This window comes from Ochlerotatus camptorhynchus, unplaced genomic scaffold, assembly GCF_037179485.1.
Source record: "Ochlerotatus camptorhynchus isolate MF236.1 unplaced genomic scaffold, CSIRO-AGI_Acam_v1.1 ptg000107l, whole genome shotgun sequence".
Lineage (NCBI taxonomy): Eukaryota > Metazoa > Arthropoda > Insecta > Diptera > Culicidae > Ochlerotatus > Ochlerotatus camptorhynchus.
The window spans coordinates 1,832,093-1,851,800 of record NW_027040597.1 but is presented as its reverse complement, the minus strand read 5'-3'; the positions used below and the strand labels follow the sequence as shown (position 1 = coordinate 1,851,800).

The following is a 19,708-nucleotide window of genomic DNA, read 5'->3' as shown; positions in this document are numbered from 1 at the left end:
TTTTCCTGGAGGATAATCAGCGGCTCATCCGTTCTCATGCCAATCAACTGAAGCAACGTGCGGTCGAATCTGGTCCAGATCATAGTCCAAGCCAAGGTCCTAGTCTGTTATCAGTATTCTTCGACGGTTTTGGCCTAGACGTACCATCCGTTCCAGCAACGATACCGGCTGCAGTGCCCGACGAACTTGGTCCAGTTGATGAGGCGGAGTATTTTTCGGATGATAGTGAGGCAGACAATCCACCACAGCAAGATCCAGTACCAGTTCCGCCAGCAACAAGGGAACACCGGCAGACTCGTTTACCAGCTAGATTCGAGGAGTACTGGATGAATTAAGAGGGGAGATGTTCCATCCAAGTAATCACGATGTTCCATTCAAGTAATCGCAGCAACCTACAGCTGCGACCGAGATGGAAAAAAATAGTGATTCGAAGTGTAGATGTCAACCTGAATAAACGTTTAGTTAGAAGCACTCAAACTTTATTTATTCTTTGAGAAGAACACTTAAAAAAAAAAATGATCTCAATAAATATAGTCAAAATCGTTCGGTGATGTTCTTAGTCAAATTAAGGCTTTATTTACATCACAATTCAGCTACAGCTATCGTTACATAAATTACTTAAATATAATCAAGGCCACAGCGGAGGCAACCAAGATCGAGCTGGCTGCCTTTTGTCCGGCCGAGTTTTTCAGTCGATCTTCCGAAACTTGGTTGCAATTCTCAGTGGTACAGGTTGTGCATTCCTTTCCACCCAGCCCATCGCAAGCGGCTGCCTTCAGGTCGGATTGACATCCTCGTTCAACTGTTGGGTTTCAATTTGGCATTAGTTTCCTGGATTCAGAGAAATAAACCTACGAATCAACTTACAAACATTATTAACGATACGTGCGTAGCACTGATCCCCGGCCTTGTAAACCTTGCAGTAGTTGGACTTGGGCTCGCCCGTCAACTGGTCTGAGCAAGTTTTGTCCGAACCGCTGTTGCACTGGTAGCACCGCAGACGATCCGTCGGGAAGATTTTGGTGCATTTTTCGGCTTCGCAAATTTCGCACATCTTGCCGGTACAGGCCTTGATCTCATCGGCCGTCAGGTCCCCTTGGCAGCCTCGCGTAAGAACACCCTCTGGAATAAAATTTAGACATTTGTAATTTTAGAAGGTCCTCGAAAGTGGATAGTGCATACCGGTATCCGTCTTCGCGTAGCACTTCTTCTCCGATGGCTTGGCACAGGGTTGGCTGGCAGCTTTTCCCGATAGACAGCTTCCGTCAGCGTCCACGCTGGTGCTACATTGGATGCATCGGTCTGTGTTCAGCAAAGTAGCTGCAGCTTCCTTGTTGCAAGCGTTGGCCGGACACTGTCGGCACTCAGTATTGTCCTTACAGGGGTTTTCGTTAATCGCCAAATCGGTCACGCATCCACGGACTATCTTAGTGCTTTCCAAACGTTCGTAGCACTGATTTCCGTCCTTGTAGGTTTTGCAGAACTGTGCCTTGTCATCGGTTTGAACTTCGGCGCAGGTTGCAGCGTCCGTTTCCTTACACTGATGGCACATGAGCCAGTTTTGCTTGTTGCATGCTTCCGCATCGGTACAGGCCAAGCAGGTGGCATCCTGATCGTCCTTGCATTTGTTTTGGTCGGCGATGGTCAAAGTGGACAAACATCCACGTTCCAGAACGTTGGCTGCGGAAATGATATTGTAAATCGTAATCGTCAAAAACTACTCCATTTTTGAAACTTACCTTGCAATCGAGTGAAACAGGTATCATCCCGCTTGTCACACTCCACAGCTGGAGAGCTCGCATCAATGCATTTAGCATCTGTTGACTTGCAAATCAGACACTTGGGGAAGGTCCGTAACTTTTCACCCGATAGGCTGTTGCATCCATCTCCGGAGCACACGTCGCAGTATTTGTTGTTGGTGCAGCCGTCGTTCGTGGCCGGGAGGTCCGATTTACAACCGCGAGTTACTGTTGGATAAATCGTTAGGATGCCATGTTTGATTGATAAAAAAAAAACACCAGCTCACCTTCATTTCCATCGACCTTGGCGTAGCATTGATCTTCCTTGACATATTTACTGCAGACACTTGCTCCAGTGAGTTCCTGCTCGTTGGTGCAAGTGTTTGTGGTTTCAACACACTTGTGACATTTCACCCACGTGGCGCTATTGCAACCGTCCGCCGGACAGGTCATGCAGGATTGACCTTCCACGGCTGCACAGTTGGACTGGTCCGCCACGGGAAGATCTTTCAGGCAGCCACGTTCGATTTTGTTGCCATTGTTGCGCATGTAGCACACGTCATCGGTATTTGTGCAAGAACTAGGAGTTTTTCCAGTTCCTTGTGCACAAGTTTGATCCGTGTCCGTGTCTGCGCATATGATACAGTTGATTGCTGTGTGGGAAAACCGAAATGGTAATGTAGAAATGTTTGCAACGAACATTGAACAATCTTCCGGTTTACTGTGTAATTTTAACGGAACCTGGTGTTCAGAGGACGCTTTGTTTTCCGTCGATCTTATTTTCCGTACTGAGTACTAATACTACCGACGCTTGGGAGGGAGCTGCCACACACCTTGACCCTATTGATCCATCAACTCATAGACGGGGAACAAGGGCTTTACTGGAAAGCATGATCAGAGAACCCATGCCCTTTGAAATGAGAGGCAGTCACGCTTACCACTACACCACCGGCGGTACTGACAAAGGGCGCTTGAAAGCATATAATACAAAAAAATCGTCTATTTTGTGAAACATTTGGATGTGTGTTACTTACTCACTTTTCGGTCAAACTGATTTGAGTGGAACGAGTTGCAGTTTGTGTATTTTTCGCTCTCGTAAAACCTTATTGAAAGTTTATTCCGACCGGATATCTGGTTCCGGAGATATGATCAAAAGAGTGACGTAAGTATTGCAGGAAACACTTGACATTTCTCGAAGGCTGAACTGATTCGAGCACAACTGGTTCTATTTTGTGTGAATCTTACTCTCACAGAACCTTATTGAATTTTATATCGACCGGACTCTTGGTTCCGGAGATATGACCATATATGAGGTTTTCTGTTCTCTCCTGAAATTATGAAGTTTTTGAAGTTCTCGTGTAGCTTGTTTTACTGTCATGGATTTATTTAAACTGTCCCAAAAATGTCCAAGCTTCTGCGATTTCACTGAACTTATGGGAGGAACCCAGCACATTTCCAAACATCTCTGAAGTTCAATAAAATTTAGGATTTCCCCGAAAATATGGGAACTTCACAAAAATTTCCTCTAACTTTCTGAAATTCATAGAACTTTCCTGGAGTTCCAGAATTTTTGGAGCTTACGAAACATCTTCAAAAAATGTTCCCACATTTTTCTATTGTTCATGAAACATTTGTGAAGTTCTTGGAAGTTCCAATGACTTCTATAAAGTTTTTCTGAAGATATCTTGACTTCTGTGAAGCTTTGGAAGATTTTCTGAAAAATCTTTACTTCCATGAAATTTCTGAAACTTTTTTAAGTTCCCAAAGTTTTTTCTAGAATCAAAACAAAATATTTAATATAGGGGAAATGGATGTAATGTCGGCCTAAATACCCCTAATTTGGGCCCATATATAAATTCAGCAATCGACTAAATGTTCAATAGCTACCAAACATATCCATAAGGACCGTCTCAATGCCGTGTTCATCTAGATAAAATTGATAAATAGTAGATTTTTAGTGATGGGCCCGAACTTAGATCCATAGGCCAACATTAGAGCCATTTCCTCTAGATCTACTATTTTCAACGAAGTTCTCATATCGATCATCACGTTACACTCGCTTTTTGGAGTATGGTATGTGCACTTGGCCTTCATAGGGGGGGTTGGTCTCGCAAAACAAAATAAATATCAAAGATTTGCACTGAAGTTCTCGAGATTTTCTTAAAGTTCTTGGAACTGTTCTTAAATTATCCAAACACTATGGGCCTTATTACGGGTGTCACCTCACGGTGAAAACGAAGTGAAGTGACCAGTTGTCACTCACGGTGAAGTGATTGCCGTGTAAATCAAATGGGAATCACTTCACCGTGAGTGATAAGTTGTCACTTCACCGTGAAGTGACATCGGTAATAAGGGCCTATTTCATAACTTTTTCAATAGTCTTCCCAAAGGATTCCTGAATTTTCTTAAAGTTCTCCAGACTGAAAAGTTTTGTTTATAAGTACCTGCAGTTCTACTAAAGTTATTTTTTTTCCTTTTGTTTTGTTTTCCGTCGATCTTGTTTTCCGTTCTGAGCACCAATGCTACCGATGCCAGAGAGGCAGCTCCCACACCTGGACCCTACCTATCGACCCAACATTCCGAAGGAAGGCGTGATAAAAGATGATATGCCTCAGAATATCCCGGCGGTGCCGACTGGGATTGAGCCCAGGCCTTTTGGGGTGAGAGGTAATCACGTTTACCCAAACACCAACCGGCGCTGCTTACTAAAATTAATTGACTTGCCTTTAATTTTGCATAATTTTCCTAAAAATTTTTAAACTTCAGAAACGTTCCCGGAAACGCTTAGCCGTAATCACTAATTTTCCATGAACTACTTTGGACAGCCCTGAAGTTGTCTATGCTTCTCTGAGGTTTACTAAATATTCATAATTCCCTGACGCTTATAAAATTTTCAGATCGTTCATGGAATTCTAGGAATATAACTTAATTCCGCGGAACTTTCCATAAGTCTCAGAAAATTTCCTTATTTGAATGGGATTGCTCGGAAGCTATTTGATCGATCCTCAATGTACGCGACACTTCACTAAATATCATGAAACTATCGAAAATTTTCTAAATATCTTTGAAGGTCTTTGAATTTGTTGATGATATCGCATTTTTTATAGCTAAAGGAACTGCCTTGAAGTTCTCTAATGAACTTAGTTAAATTTTCGCCTATTTTTGATGTTGTTGATAATTATATAAATCTCTGAAGATACTCTAATATTTTCCTGATTTTTTTTCCTTGATATGTTTTCCGTCGATCTTGATTTCCATGCTGAGCACCAATGCTACCGACGCCAAGGAGGCATCTTCCACACCTAGACCCTACCTTTCGACCCATCAACTCATGAATCGGGGACCAACTTCCCTTCCGAAAGAAGGCGTGATCAGAGATGTTATGCCTCAGAACATCCCGGCGGCGCCGACTGGGATTGAACCCAGACCTGCTGGGGTGAGAGGCAATCACCCTTACCACTACACCACTGGCGCCGCTATATTTTCCTGATGTTAATGTAACTTCCCTTACGTTCTAGAAATTCTCTCGGAGGTTTGCTGAAGATTCCGGAAATTCCCTGAATTTCTCGAAAATTCTGTAAGCTGTCTGCAATTTCCTTGAAATTATTTAAACTGTCAGCTCAGGGAATCTTCCTTGAAGCTCACAATTCTTCAGTATCTTTATTCTAGTATCCCAAAGTATTCTTACCATTTTTAAACTTTTCTTAAGTATTCTGGACCTCTACGAATGATGCATGATGTATGATAGTGGTCTGCAACTCATTGTAGCACGGAAATTAAGTCCGACAGCTATAGACTCTCCCCTCTGCTGTTCGGCTTGATCGAGCTTAATTACCTCTGATTGTACTCAGCATGTCACTGTATGAAGGGCCAAAAACGGAATACATAGGCAAAATAGATAAGGCACATGCACGGGATTAAAAAGAATCTCCTTCCTCTCTGAAGGTCCCGAAATAGTTCTGAAGGTCCTTCTTTACTTCCCTGAAATTCTCAACATATCTTAAAGTTTTCGTATTTTTTCCTGAAGGTCATGGAGCTGCTTATAGAATTTTAAACTCCTTCAAAAGTCTCGACTTTCCTGCGTTTATGGGAACTGAACCTTAAGATCTCTGAAATTCACCAAAGATCTCAAGATCTAGCTTTTCTGAGGTGCTTGCAACGTTTTAAAAGTTTATATCATATCATATTTTCAAGTTGTTTTAGTAACTTCTCTGCGGGAACAGCTTGTTTATTAAGCTTCGCTGAAATGCTTAGCATTTCCTCTCGTGCCTCTGATTTTCTGTAAAGTTCTTCTAATTGATGTGAAGTTAATGGGATTGATCATCTCAAGTCTTTCATATAGTTAAATGCAATCTTGAAATATTCTTTATTTTTTTTCCATAATTATGGTACTTTGAAAACTTTGAATATCTTGAACTTGTACTAGAAATACGAATCTATAAACATTTAATCAAACTATTGAATGTTTTAAAGTTTTGTTTTCTAGTCTTCAACTAATTATTAAAAATTAAGTAAATGTTAAACTCCAACATAGGGGAATTTACGTATTCTCGTCAATCTAAGCAGCGTCCGAACTTCTATTGGCGATTTCTCAGCGTCACACACATACATGACAGGTTTGTTTGTTGACATTGATCTGCTGCTTGCTGTTCTACCAATTCCAATCGACAGAATTGATCAAAACGGGTTGAACATGTTTTTACAACGCTCCAAACTTCTCAGGTGAGTGTGAGTATTGTCGGCAGTCTCTTTTTCTTCGGCACCCTTTCCATTTGAACTGCGTGTTAACCAACTGTTCTATTATCGGCAACTCGAAATCAGCCATATTTTGTAGTGTGTATATTTCATTTAAAGAAAAATATGGCAGAACAGGATTGCACAGTCGTAAAAATGTAATCAGATTGAAGCTGAGAAGGTGAGGAATCGGTTTAATACATTCAGCGAAGAGTTTTTATGGGAAAATACAGTTAAATAAACGTTTCAATTTCGGTTGCCGAAAACAGTCAATGGGTGCCGAAGCCATAATTTACCCTATAATGAATTTCATTGTTTATTTGTTTATTTGTTCTTCGTCTTCGACAGTGTCGTACAGACTAGTTTAACTTATGCTATGTTTTTAATCCTATTTTTAAAACAATTTTTGGACACATTAAAATCAAACAAATCACTAACATTGTTGAAAGCTCTGAGGCAAGAACTGAGCGGGTTGTTATGACCATAACATGTTCTATGTGCGGGAACTGCGATAAGTGCTGAGTACCGCAGCTGACGCTGTGGAACGTTCAGTGATACTTGCAGGAGAAGATCCGACACGTTATTCTGGACGATATCGAATATAACCAGCCGCTGCAATTTCAGCCGTCTTGCCGATAGCAGTTCCAGATCAATTAGTTGACATCGTTCTGGATATGCAGGTAGATGGACAGGATCATTCCACGGTAGGTGCCGAAGAGCAAAGCGAATGAATGATTTCTGCACACGTTCGATGCGGATCACCTGAGATGTATGGTACGGTGCCCAAATGGGAGCAGCATATTCCAGGATACTTCGCACTAAAGCACAGAACAAGGCTTTTAATGTGTGCACGTCGGTGAATTGAGATGCATTGCGGCGACACTCTTTATTTTAAACTGATTGTCATGTCTTAACAACGATTACGACAATTGCCGTTGTTGTTGTTTTACCAAAAGTATTATATTTTTAATGCATTTAAAAAAATAGTTTCTTATTGGAAACTTTCGTTGAAGATCTGGAAAACTTAGAGAAGACACCTTGAATGAAATTGTAGACAGTATTCATTAATAGCCTGCGCTAAAAAAAAATTTGTCCATATTTTTTCATCTTTACCTCTAATGTAATAGGTGGCATTCGTTGTCCCCTAAACTACCCAAGTAACAATTCAGTAACGATTTAGCATCCACTCTGATTTATGATGGTTTTATAACGGCAATAAACAATCCATTTTGTTTAAATATAGCATTTCAAAGTGTAAAACTTTCCTGCTTAGTAATTCAGCTTTTTGCTGTTTTAAAAACCTTTTATAGTCTGGCAAGACAAGACCCTCTTAGAAGCTTAGTTTCTGCCTTGCTTCCAACGTTAGAATCATATCTTAAGCAATTGACTGTTTCATGGCCCCTCCTTGCATCAATCATATCTTTCGATAATTCGTCGAACGAGGTTGAAAATATGATCACGGTGCTACAGTGGAACTGCCGTAGTCTAGTGCCTAAACTAGACTCGTTCAAATTTTTACTTCACAATTCTGATTGTGATATATTTGCCCTCTGTGAAACATGGCTTTCTTCCGATAAAGAACTCAACTTCCACGATTTTAACATTATACGCCTGGATAGAGACGATTCTTATGGAGGAGTACTTTTAGGGATCAAAAAGTGCTACCCTTTCTACAAAATTTCCCTTCCTGCTCTATCCGGCGTCGAAATCGTTGCTTGCCAAATAAATGTGAAGAACAAAGATCTTTGCATAGCTTCAGTATACGTTCCACCAAGAACCTCCATTAGCCGTAGTCAACTCTGGAATCTAGTTTCGATTCTTCCATCCCCAGTATTAATTCTGGGTGATATGAACTCCCATGGTACTGGGTGGGGCGATCTATATGACGACAATAGAGCGGCTATTTTTTACGATTTATGTGACGATTTCAATTTGACTATTTTGAACACTGGTGAAGCGACACGTATAGCAAAACCTCCGGCTCGAGAAAGCCGACTCGACCTATCTTTGTGTTCAAGATCGCTATCATTGGATTGTCAGTGGAAGGTTATCAATGATCCCCATGGTAGCGATCATTTGCCAATCATCATTTCAATAAAGTGTGGCCCTCACTCTGCAGAACCATCTCGGGTTCCATTTGATCTTACAAGGAGCATCGACTGGCAGAAATATGCAACGGCGGTGACAATCGGTGTCGAATCAATAGATGCGCTTCCACCATTGGAAGAATATCGATTCCTAGCCGATTTGATTTACAAAAGCTCACTGGAAGCACAAAAAAGAAAAGTTCCAAGTGCACCCTTTAAAAGGAGACCAGCCACACCTGGTTGGGACGAAGAATGCACAAAATTGTATGTAGAAAAATCTGATGCTTTCAAAGCTTTTCGTAGACACAAAACCTCCACTTACTTCGAGGAATATTCAAAGCTTGAGACAAAGCTGAAACAATTAATCAAAGCAAAAAAACGCGGTTATTGGCGCAATTTCGTCGAGGGACTCTCACGAGAAACCTCCATGAACACCTTGTGGAGGGTGGCTCGCAACATGCGTAACCGCTCATCTTTCAATGAGAGTGAAGAATACTCCAACCGATGGATATTCGATTTCGCTAAAAAGGTCTGTCCGGACTCAGTTCCAGCACAAAATATTCTTCGAGAAGCGTCTCCTAGCGGCGGCTCTCTGGATAGACCATTCTCAATGCTGGATTTCTCTATGGCTCTTCTTTCATCGAACAACTCCTCACCGGGAAGCGATATGATTAAATTCAATCTTCTGAAAAATCTCCCAGATATCGCTAAAAGACGCTTGCTAGATTTATTCAATTCCTTGCTAGAAAACAACATTGTACCGCCTGAATGGAGACAGGTCAAAGTAATAGCCATTAAAAAACCTGGCAAACCAGCGTCTGACCATAACTCATACCGTCCGATTGCTATGCTTTCGTGCATTAGGAAATTGTTGGAGAAAATGATCCTTCGGAGACTCGATCACTGGGTCGAATCAAATAACTTGCTATCAAATACACAGTTTGGGTTCCGCAAGAGCAAAGGAACAAACGATTGTCTAGCGCTGCTTTCCACAGATATTCAACTGGCCTTTGCGCACAAGGAGCAATTGGCTTCAGTATTCTTGGACATTAAGGGGGCTTTTGATTCAGTTTCCATTGAAATTCTGTCAGACAATCTGCACAGATGTGGACTTTCTGGAATTTTAAATAATTTCTTGTACAATTTGTTGTCAGAAAAGCAAATGAACTTTTCTCTTGGAAAACTGACAACTTCCAGAATTAGTTACATGGGCCTGCCCCAAGGCTCATGTCTCAGCCCTCTTCTTTATAACTTTTATGTCAAAGATATCGACAACTGTTTGGCAGAACAATGCACGCTAAGACAACTTGCAGATGACGGTGTGGTTTCCGTAAGAGGTCCACATGCCGTGGACTTGCAAGGACCATTGCAAAATTCCTTAGATAACTTGTCTTCTTGGGCTATGAATCTAGGGATCGAATTCTCGCCGCAGAAAACTGAACTGGTAGTGTTTACTCGAAAGCGGTACCCAGCCCAAATGCAGCTTAATCTTTTGGGCAGAAACATTACCCAATCATTGTCTTTCAAGTACCTTGGGGTCTGGTTTGATTCAAAGTGCACTTGGAATGCCCATATTACGTATTTGAAGCAAAAATGTCAGCAGAGGATCAACTTTCTCCGTTCAATTTGCGGCACATGGTGGGGTGCTCATCCGGGAGACCTCATAACGCTTTATAAAACAACAATTCTCTCTGTTCTAGAGTACGGCTCTTTCTGCATTCTCTCGGCAAGAAAATGTCACCTAATAAAATTGGAACGAATTCAATATCGTTGTCTGCGTATTGCTCTCGGCTGTATGCACTCAACGCATAACATGAGTCTCGAGGTTCTGGCAGGAGTAACACCCCTCCAGAACCGTTTCTGGGAGCTCTCTCTCAGAATACTAATCAAATGCGGAGTGACAAACACACTTATAATTGCTAATTTTGAAGAAATTCTTGGGCTGAACACACAATCTCGATTTATGAGAATCTACCACCACTACATATCGTCGGATATGTGTCTTCCTTGTTATACTCCAGACCGTGTTCACTTCACCAATCGCAGTTCCTCAATTGAATATGATCTGACCATGAAACAAGCAACTCATGGGATTCCCGATCAACTTCGACCTATTATTATTCCGCGTATTTTTACTGAAAAGTACCAACAAGTCAATTGCATGAAAAGATATTTTACAGACGGGTCCCGTCTCAATGGATCCACTGGCTTCGGTGTCTTCAATGAAAACTCTAGCGCCTTCCGCAAACTTCAGGAACCTTGTTCCGTTTTTGTTGCTGAGCTGGCAGCAATCAACTTCGCATTGGGGATGATTTCCAACATGCCCGCAGACCATTACTTCATCTTCTCGGATAGTCTCAGTTCGATTGAGGCTATTCGGTCGATGAAACCAAGTAGGCACTCATCTTATTTCCTTTCAAAGGTAAGGGAGCAGATGTGTGTGCTGGTCGAAAGATCATATATGATTACCTTTGTATGGGTCCCCTCACATTGCTCAATCCCAGGCAATGAGAAGGCGGACTCTCTCGCAAAGGTGGGCGCGCAGGAAGGCGAATTGTATGACAGGCAAATTTCACACGATGAATTTTACCATTTAGTGCGTCAGAGTACCTTTTCGAGTTGGCAAACCGATTGGGACACTGGAAATCTTGGACGGTGGTTACATTCAATTATTCCTAATGTTTCTTCGAGAGCGTGGTTTAAAGGCTTGGGCTTAAGTCGTGACTTTATTCGCGTGATGAGTAGACTTATGTCCAACCACTACTCGCTAGATGCTCATCTCAATAGAATAAACCTCGTGGACAGCAACATCTGTCGGTGTGGAAACGGTTACGATGACATCGAACACGCAGTTTGGCAATGTACGGATAATGACGCCGCCAGAGAGCGACTTTTGAATACCCTCGAGGCCCAAGGAAGACAACCCTATGTTCCTATCAGAGACGTGTTGGCAACCCGTGATCTCTGCTATATGCAGTCCGTTTATGTTTTTCTTCAAATGTCTAGTATAAGAATTTAATACCTTTTGTATTTTGTCTCTCTTTATTAGTTTTTGTTTGTCTTGTCCCCCCGTCTCGATGAGTCTCATCGTCGCCCACTGGTCACCCACCATAGCCGGTCAAACTCCGGACGAAGCTACAACAGCACTACCGTTCATACTGGCGACAACGCTCTGATGAGACAACGAAACCCTACCCCAAGCTCCTCCCCTGATCCTATCCTTCGAAAATGTACCCTTCTAACCTCGAGTAAGCCGCGAGTAATCGGCCCAACTCCTACTAGACATAGAATTAAGTGAATTTTGTTACACACAGTGAACAATGAATTATCGGCTCCGTAAAGCTAACGCGATTGAGCCTTCCAAATAAACGAACTAGATAAGATAGTCTGGCAAGAAAGTCAAAACCTGTCTTGTTTTAAAATAACCTTTAAAATAGTTATCAATCCCTCCTTAAAACTGTTCTGTAATTCAAGCATGAACGTCATTACCAATTGTTTATCAATGTCTTGATGAAATACTTTATAAACGTGTTCTATCATTATAAAAGCAACCATAAAACCAATAGGGTTTGCATTAGAGCAATTATTGTTGCTTTTTAGGCTTTTTAAAGTGCATCATTAACTCCCTAATTACTCTGTTTACAAATTGAGCTTCCTCATAGTTAATAAATGCCAAATTTATGACAAGGAAATCTCGAAGGATAGACGAAGTAGAATGAAAAATTTAAGTCGATTTCAGCAAAATTTACTTCTTTAGAAGAACCAGCACATCATCAACGACTGACCATCTGCCGGAGAAGAGCAAACTGAGCGGGGCCCTCGAATTCATAAAACATTGTCGAAAGTTTAAAAAACATACCAGCCTTCTCCAGATATTGCGAAAAGATGACAACCGACAGCAAGCCACTGAAACTGTTAGTTAGCGGAGATTAGCTGGATTCCGATCCATAGCAGCGATTTTATTCGGCGAAAGAATCAACTTTTCGAAAATTTAATTCAAGCGTACATCCCTGCATCGCTGGATGGTGCACTTCTGTATCCATCCGGAAGAAGGGGATCTTTTTCGGGAACGATTGCGCTTTCAGCTGTTCGAAATGCGAAATGTTGTAAAACAGTATCGCAAACTGTCCGAATAACTAATCTCCCAATCTATCGGGAGAAAACCACCTGGAAGAACCCTGGATCTCACAGCGCAACTATCGAAAGATAAACAAATTTTGACGTTTAACTTTTTTCAGGCAACTTTGCCTCCATAAATGCTGCCATAAATCTGAACGGGTTAGGATCAAGCAAAATGGCTTTAGATAAATATAATTCAGCCTGCAAGTTTTCTTCATAAAAGCCATTTTAAAACCTTATTAATTTGTTAAGGAATTCTTGAAAGCAAAACAACTTTTTCACAAATGACCCATGAAAATCAACGTTTATGCCACCGCCATGTTACAATTAGTTTGCAATTGTAAAAAAACGAATCTTCGATTTTCAATCTATATTTCCTTAGATATAACTATATTTTGGTAAATTTAGCAATAAGTAAACATTTAAATTTAAAAAATAAAAATAATAAAAAAAAATCTCGACCAAGTTCGATCTGAAGGAAATATTTTTTTTTTCAATTTTAAATAATTACTCAAATCGATTTTTAACGAGGGTGGACTTAATTTTTTCGATGTTTTCACGTACATTTCACATAAAATTTAATATGGCAGTTAAAACTAGGCCACTTAATGAGCACAATTGTAATAAATTTGGATATTCAACACGATTTTTATACCATCAGTTTCTATTTTAATTATTTTGATAAGATCGGATTCATAAATCCTTTTCTATCTTGATTGATGCTTTCCTAGTGGATTCAGCATGCGGCTAGGGGAAATGGCTCGGAAAGGGTTTTTATTGTAGCTTTCAAATGGTTCTCAATGCGTTCGTCATACAACCTTTTGCAGTAAATCAATCTTGAAGTGCTTCGAGAATACACCCTTCAGAACCTTCTCCAGGGTGGGCCAATTAGACATATTCTAGTCTTAATGAGGTTTTGGTGGATGCATTAAAGACAAAATAGCCTTGACCAGGGTTTATGAATGTTGTTTTATAGTTACTTTGTAGTATTTCATAAAACTTAAAATGTTACTTGAGCAGCAAAAAAAATAAAAACAAAAAAAAATCGTTTTGATTAAAACCATTTTAAGTATTTATTTTAAATGATAAAAGCAGTGAAACGATTCTGAAAATTTTCACCCAAATAAAAAAAAAAAAAACGAAAATTAATGGATTTGCGAATTTGTCTGAAATCGCTCCATGGTTTTGGTGCTTAGTACACGTAAACCAAAAATTTATTACAATGAATGTTAGTTCCATTTCCTATCATCCTCTGTTCATGAACATTGCAGCGAATGTTAGAAGTTAACCTTGCAGGCGATGTAATGGTTTTTTGCCTTTTTTTTATTTCGTGTTCTGTCTGTGCTTTCACCTACACAAGCAAGCATTTGCCTTGATTTTTATGTATAACATGGTAAAACGACGCACACACTTGCCTCGAATCTCTCCAGCAGAAAAAGCATACGAAGTCGAGTGTGAGCGCTTCTTGATTGCTTTTAGGCTCTCCTTATTCAGAAGTATGGAGAGAGCAGTGGAGGAAGCACAGGTCTGATAATCGCAACGTTCGTTGTTCAGTCCGCATCGTGCTCTCTAGCCGGGCGGATCTATTTGCTTTTTGCTTAAGGAAGTGTTACTACTACCTAAAGCTACAACAAATTTAAACAGCACTTTTCAGTGCTCAACCTGTAAAAATTGTCTACCTTGTTCAACTCTTATTCCTCTTCGATCCTTGTTTGGACCCTACCCGAGGTAGTCCTTCTTGCATATCGATTTGGAAAATTCCTCTTCGTTCCTTCAGATTCTTATAGTCATCTGCTTGGCAGTCGATTTGGATAAAAATTTACTGCCGCCATGGCGCCTAAACGCAAAAGAAAGGGGCAAACTCTTGACCCCCCTTCTGATGAAATTAATTTGAGTAATCAATTTGATTTGTTCACGGATGATGAGAATGATCCATCATCCAAGAAAAATTCTAGTAAACTTTCCCGGCTTAATGCCAAGAAGGAAAAGATTCCCCCTATTGTGATAACCACCTCCGATTTCCATGCTCTTCGCATGGAACTTTTTAATTTCGTGAAAGTTAAGTTTTCACTACAAATTGGACGTCGGGGTGAAACCTTGGACGGATTTAAATGTCTTCTCAAGTATCTTACTAAGAAGAAGCACAATTTTTTTACTTACGACACCAAAACTGAATGTGTGTTCAAGATTGTCATGAAAGGACTGCCCAGTGGTGAATCCCTGGATCAGATCAAAGATGAACTGGCAAAATTACTTGGAGTTGTGCCACTCCAAGTAATCAAAATGAAAATGAAATCCCGTCCTGGCGATTCGCGCAACGGGATTTCTAATGATTTTTATTTAGTTCACTTCAAGTCTAGTGAACTAAACAACCTTAAGGCCTTAGAAAAAGCTAGCCTTATGCTCCATGTCCGAGTGAAGTGGGAACACTTCAAGAAGACTGGAGGAAATTTTCAAAACCTCACTCAGTGCCGTAAGTGCCAGGGATGGGGTCACGGAACTAAAAATTGCTACATGCCAGCTAAATGCATGAATTGTGGTGATTCCTCTCACGCACAGGACGATTGTCCTGTGAAGAAAGATCCTAAGAAATTTAAATGTTCAAATTGTGGTGAAAACCACAAATCCAATTTTTGGGAATGTAAGACTCGTAAAGCGATCCTACAATCTCGTTCTAAGCGACAGGTAGGAAACGCTCCACGTTTCCGACCAGGTACAAATTCCTCTGCTGTTAACAACGGTCAGCGAGGAACAAATTCTACATTCGTACCCGTAGGTACCCCTGCTTCAAATGTTTCATCTGTACCTACTCCCCTCGCTGCTAACAAAGTTCAATGAGTTAATGGAGCTACCTATGCTGCTTTTGCAGCGGGTAGAAATCAAAATACTAACCAACGTTCTAACGGAAATTTTGACAATTTTGACTTAGGAAGCATTACTGCCCCTAAAATGGAATTTTTACAGAATTCATTAATTGACATGATTTCTGATATGGTTAAATCTAACTCCATGTTTGATGCTATTCAAACTGGAGTAAAATTTGCAAATAATATTGTCATGACTTTAAAATTCAGTAATGGATTTTAAAGCATTAAACATTTTAAATTGGAATGCTCGATCTCTTAAAGATAATGAAGACGAACTATTTAACTTTTTGAGAGTTCATAACGTGCATATTGCCGTCATAACTGAAACGTTCCTTAAACTTGACCATAAGGTTAAGAAGGACTCAAATTATTTAATTTATAGAAATGATCGTCTTGATGGACCCTGTGGTGGCGTTGCCATCATTATTCATAGACGAATCAAACATAAAATTCTTTCTTCATTTGAAACCAAAGTTTTTGAAACTTTGGGAGTTTCTGTTGAAACAAAATTTGGACAACTTACGTTTATAGCTGCCTATTTGCCATTCCAATGCGTAAGTCAGCAAAAGAATTTTCTCAAGGGTGACCTCCAGAAACTTACCCGTCATAGGTCAAAATTCTTCATAATTGGTGATTTTAATGCAAAACACCGCTCATGGAATAATGCTCAAAGCAATTCCAATGGTAATATTCTGTTTGATGATTGTTCTGCAGGTTATTACACTATTCAATATCCAAACAGCCCAACATGCTTTTCTTCTGCGAGAAATCCCTCAACTATTGATTTGGTCTTAACTGATTCATGTCAACCTTGTAACCAATTGGTTACCCATGCTGACTTTGTTTCTGATCACCTTCCAGTAACTTTTAAAATATCCCAAGAAATGATTTCTAATCCCAACAGCTCTACTTTCAATTACCATAGGGCTGATTGGGAGCAATATCGAACATTTATGGAATATAACCTCGATCCAAACATTCCTTTGCAAACCAAAGATGAAATTAATTATGCTCTTGAATCTCAGACTACTTCTTTAGTTGAAGCAAGAGCTGCCTCAGTACCAAAATGCGAGGTTAAATTTGATTCAATTATAATAGACGATGATCTTCAGCTCTTGATGCGTCTTAAAAATGTCCGTAGAAGACAATATCAAAGAACACGCGATCCTGCCATGAAAGTTATCTGGCGGGATTTGCAAAAACAAATTAAAAAACGATTCTCTGCCCTGAGGAACAAAACTTTTGAAAATAATGTTTCTTAATTAGACCCGAGTTCCAAACCCTTTTGGAAACTCACAAAAATTTTGAAAAAACCTCAAAAGCCAATTCCAGCGCTTAAAGAAGGTGGTAAAATTTTGATCACAAATTTGGAAAAAGCTCAGAAACTTGCTAAGCAATTCGAGAGTTCCCATAATTTCAGTTTGGGTCTTACTAGTCCTATTGAGAATCAGATTGCTCGGGATTATCTGAATATTTGCTCTCGGGAAAATATTTTTGATGATTCCTGGGGGACTGATTTGGACGAAGTAAGGTCTATAACTAAAAAGTTTCAAAATATGAAAGCTCCAGGTGATGATGGAATTTTCTATATCCTCATCAAAAAACTCCCAGAGAGTACCTTGTCTTTCTTGGTAAAATTATTTAACAGATGTTTCCATTTGGCATACTTTCCTGATAAATGGAAAAATGCAAAAGTTGTTCCAATTTTGAAGCCGGATAAAAATCCAGCTGAAGCTTCTAGCTACCGCCCAATAAGTTTGCTTTCTTCAATAGGTAAACTTTTTGTAAAGATAATTTTGAATAGAATGATGCTTCACATCAATACGAACTCAATTTTTGCAGATGAGCAGTTTGGATTTCGCCATGGGCATTCAACTACTCATCAACTCTTGAGAGTTACCAATTTAATTCGTTCAAACAAATCTGAAGGCCACTCAACTGGAGTTGCTCTTCTAGACATAGAAAAAGCATTCGACAGTGTTTGGCATGAAGGTTTGATGGCTAAATTGAAAAATTTAATTTTCCACTTTATATTATGAAATTAGTTCAAAATTATTTAACTGACAGAACACTGCAGGTAAATTATCAAAATTCCAAATCTAATCGACTACCTGTTAGAGCAGGAGTACCTCAGGGTAGCATTCTTGGGCCTATATTGTGTAACATTTTCACTTCGGACCTCCCTGATTTGCCTCAGGGTTGCCACAAATCTTTGTTCGCTGATGACACAGGCATTTCCGCTAAAGGAAGAAGTCTTCGTGTTATTTGCAGCAGACTGTAGAAAAGTTTAGATATTTTCTCTTCTTATTTACAAAAATGGAAGAGTTCTCCCAACGCTTCCAAAACTCAACTTATAATATTTCCACATAAGCCTAGAGCTTCCTTTTTGGAACCTAGTAGTAGTCACATAGTCACTATGAGCGGAGTTCCAATTTCCTGGTTAAACCAAGTGAAATATCTTGGATTAGTTTTTGACCAAAAATTAACTTTTAAAGATCACATTGAGGGCATTCAAGCCAAATGTAACAAATATATAAAATGTTTGTATCCTCTTATAAACAGACAATCCAAACTTTGCCTGACGAATAAACTTCTAATATTTAAACAAGTTTTTAGACCGGCCATGCTTTACGCTGTGCCAATATGGTCTAGTTGTTGCACTACCAGGAAAAAAGCACTTCAAAGGATTCAGAACAAAGTTCTGAAGATGATTTTGAAGTTGCCTCCCTGGTACAGTACTACCGAAGTACATAGAATTTCGAATGTTGAGACTTTAGCACAAATGTCCAACAAAATAATTAATAATTTCAGACAAAAATCGTTACAATCCTCAATTGCAACGATTAATTCCCTTTATACTTAGATAAGATTTAGTTTTAAGATATCAATTGTTATACTGACATGCAGGTTTAAAAAACCTGTTTAAAATACTGAATTGCCAAGACAGGAACAATATAAAAACACTTAGATATATATCATAACAATTAAGGCTGGTAAGTTACTGTAGTAACTGGAGCACCTAGGTTAAAAATGAAATGTAATTTATTTTGAATTTGGAACAAATAAAGAGTAAAAAAAAAAAACGTTCGTTGTTCGAGTCCAGTTGGCAACCTTTTTCCTATTTTTTTCGACATTATTAATTTACCTCACTAATACACTCTACATTTTGCGGTCCCCAATTTTCTTGCATTAGACCGCAGCTAGGTATATCGCATCCTCGGTTCATGCGGTCTCCACTAACATCCTCTGATGATGAATCCCACATAACTGTAAGCGAATCTTACATCCACCGGTTGGGTGTAGTTAATGACTACCCGTGACCACCCAGAACTACAGCACTGTTTGAGTTTAGCTATGTGAAAAAGGTCACAGGTGAAAATCAAAATGGTCGGCGATTGACGAGCTTTGAAAAGATGACTGTATTTGGTTAAATGGTCCCATTTGGCTGAACTCAAAATTATGATAGGAGTATTTTTCTCTAAATTTGAATTCGTAAGGAGAGTCAGATCTCACCACAGGTGGAACAATTCAGGTTGTTTCATTTACGTGCATTTGTTATGCCCTGCTTATTACTGCTTTTCAACTCTTCAATGTGTTTCATTGTTTTAGGCTTCCGAAGAATTATCCAGAATTTCGAACGAAAATGTAATTTCAGTAAGCACACTTCCATCCAACATTTCTTCAATAAAACTCACAGTAACAGTCCTTAATTTCACTAAATTCCACCACAAATCATCACAACTTCGCTGATACCAACCAGTAGCTTCGTAAATCAGAACCATCCCAACGAGGGCCGTTAGTAGCCAGCTTCGGTTCACCATCTTGACCAATTTCCACTAGCAATATTTTTCTTCACTAATTGACCCAGCAACTCAATCAATCCGACCGCGACCAACAACTGTTGAACGAATGCGCGTTACCGTTTGGAACCACTCCGATCCGAACTATGGAAAGCCATCCCAGAAGGGTGCAGTCTTTTATAGCGATCCATGTGGAGTGGATTTGCGTATCAGGTCCGTTCCTCATCCTCTCTGTGCCTGGTTGTGTGGCGGGAATGTATGATAATAGATACTCGCACAGGTACATACCTACACCTTCTGATGACACGGAGATGGGTGATTCACTTGTCGTTGATCGACGGCGCTGAAGAAACCACCTGCTG

At 39.9% G+C, this 19,708-nt stretch overlaps 1 protein-coding gene across 1 annotated transcript; it reads right to left on the bottom strand.

Moving 5' to 3' along the window:
* Positions 1-553: 553 nt before the first annotated feature.
* On the bottom strand, positions 554-19,458 carry LOC135699340 (proprotein convertase subtilisin/kexin type 5-like). The gene is made up of 6 exons (XM_065219586.1): positions 19,304-19,458; positions 2,027-2,392; positions 1,740-1,967; positions 1,183-1,680; positions 868-1,122; positions 554-802 (listed from the first exon to the last, which is right to left on the bottom strand). The coding sequence occupies exons 1-6, from the start codon at positions 19,365-19,367 to the stop codon at positions 615-617; spliced, it is 1,599 nt and encodes a 532-aa protein (XP_065075658.1). The 5' UTR covers positions 19,368-19,458; the 3' UTR covers positions 554-614.
* Positions 19,459-19,708: the final 250 nt, after the last annotated feature.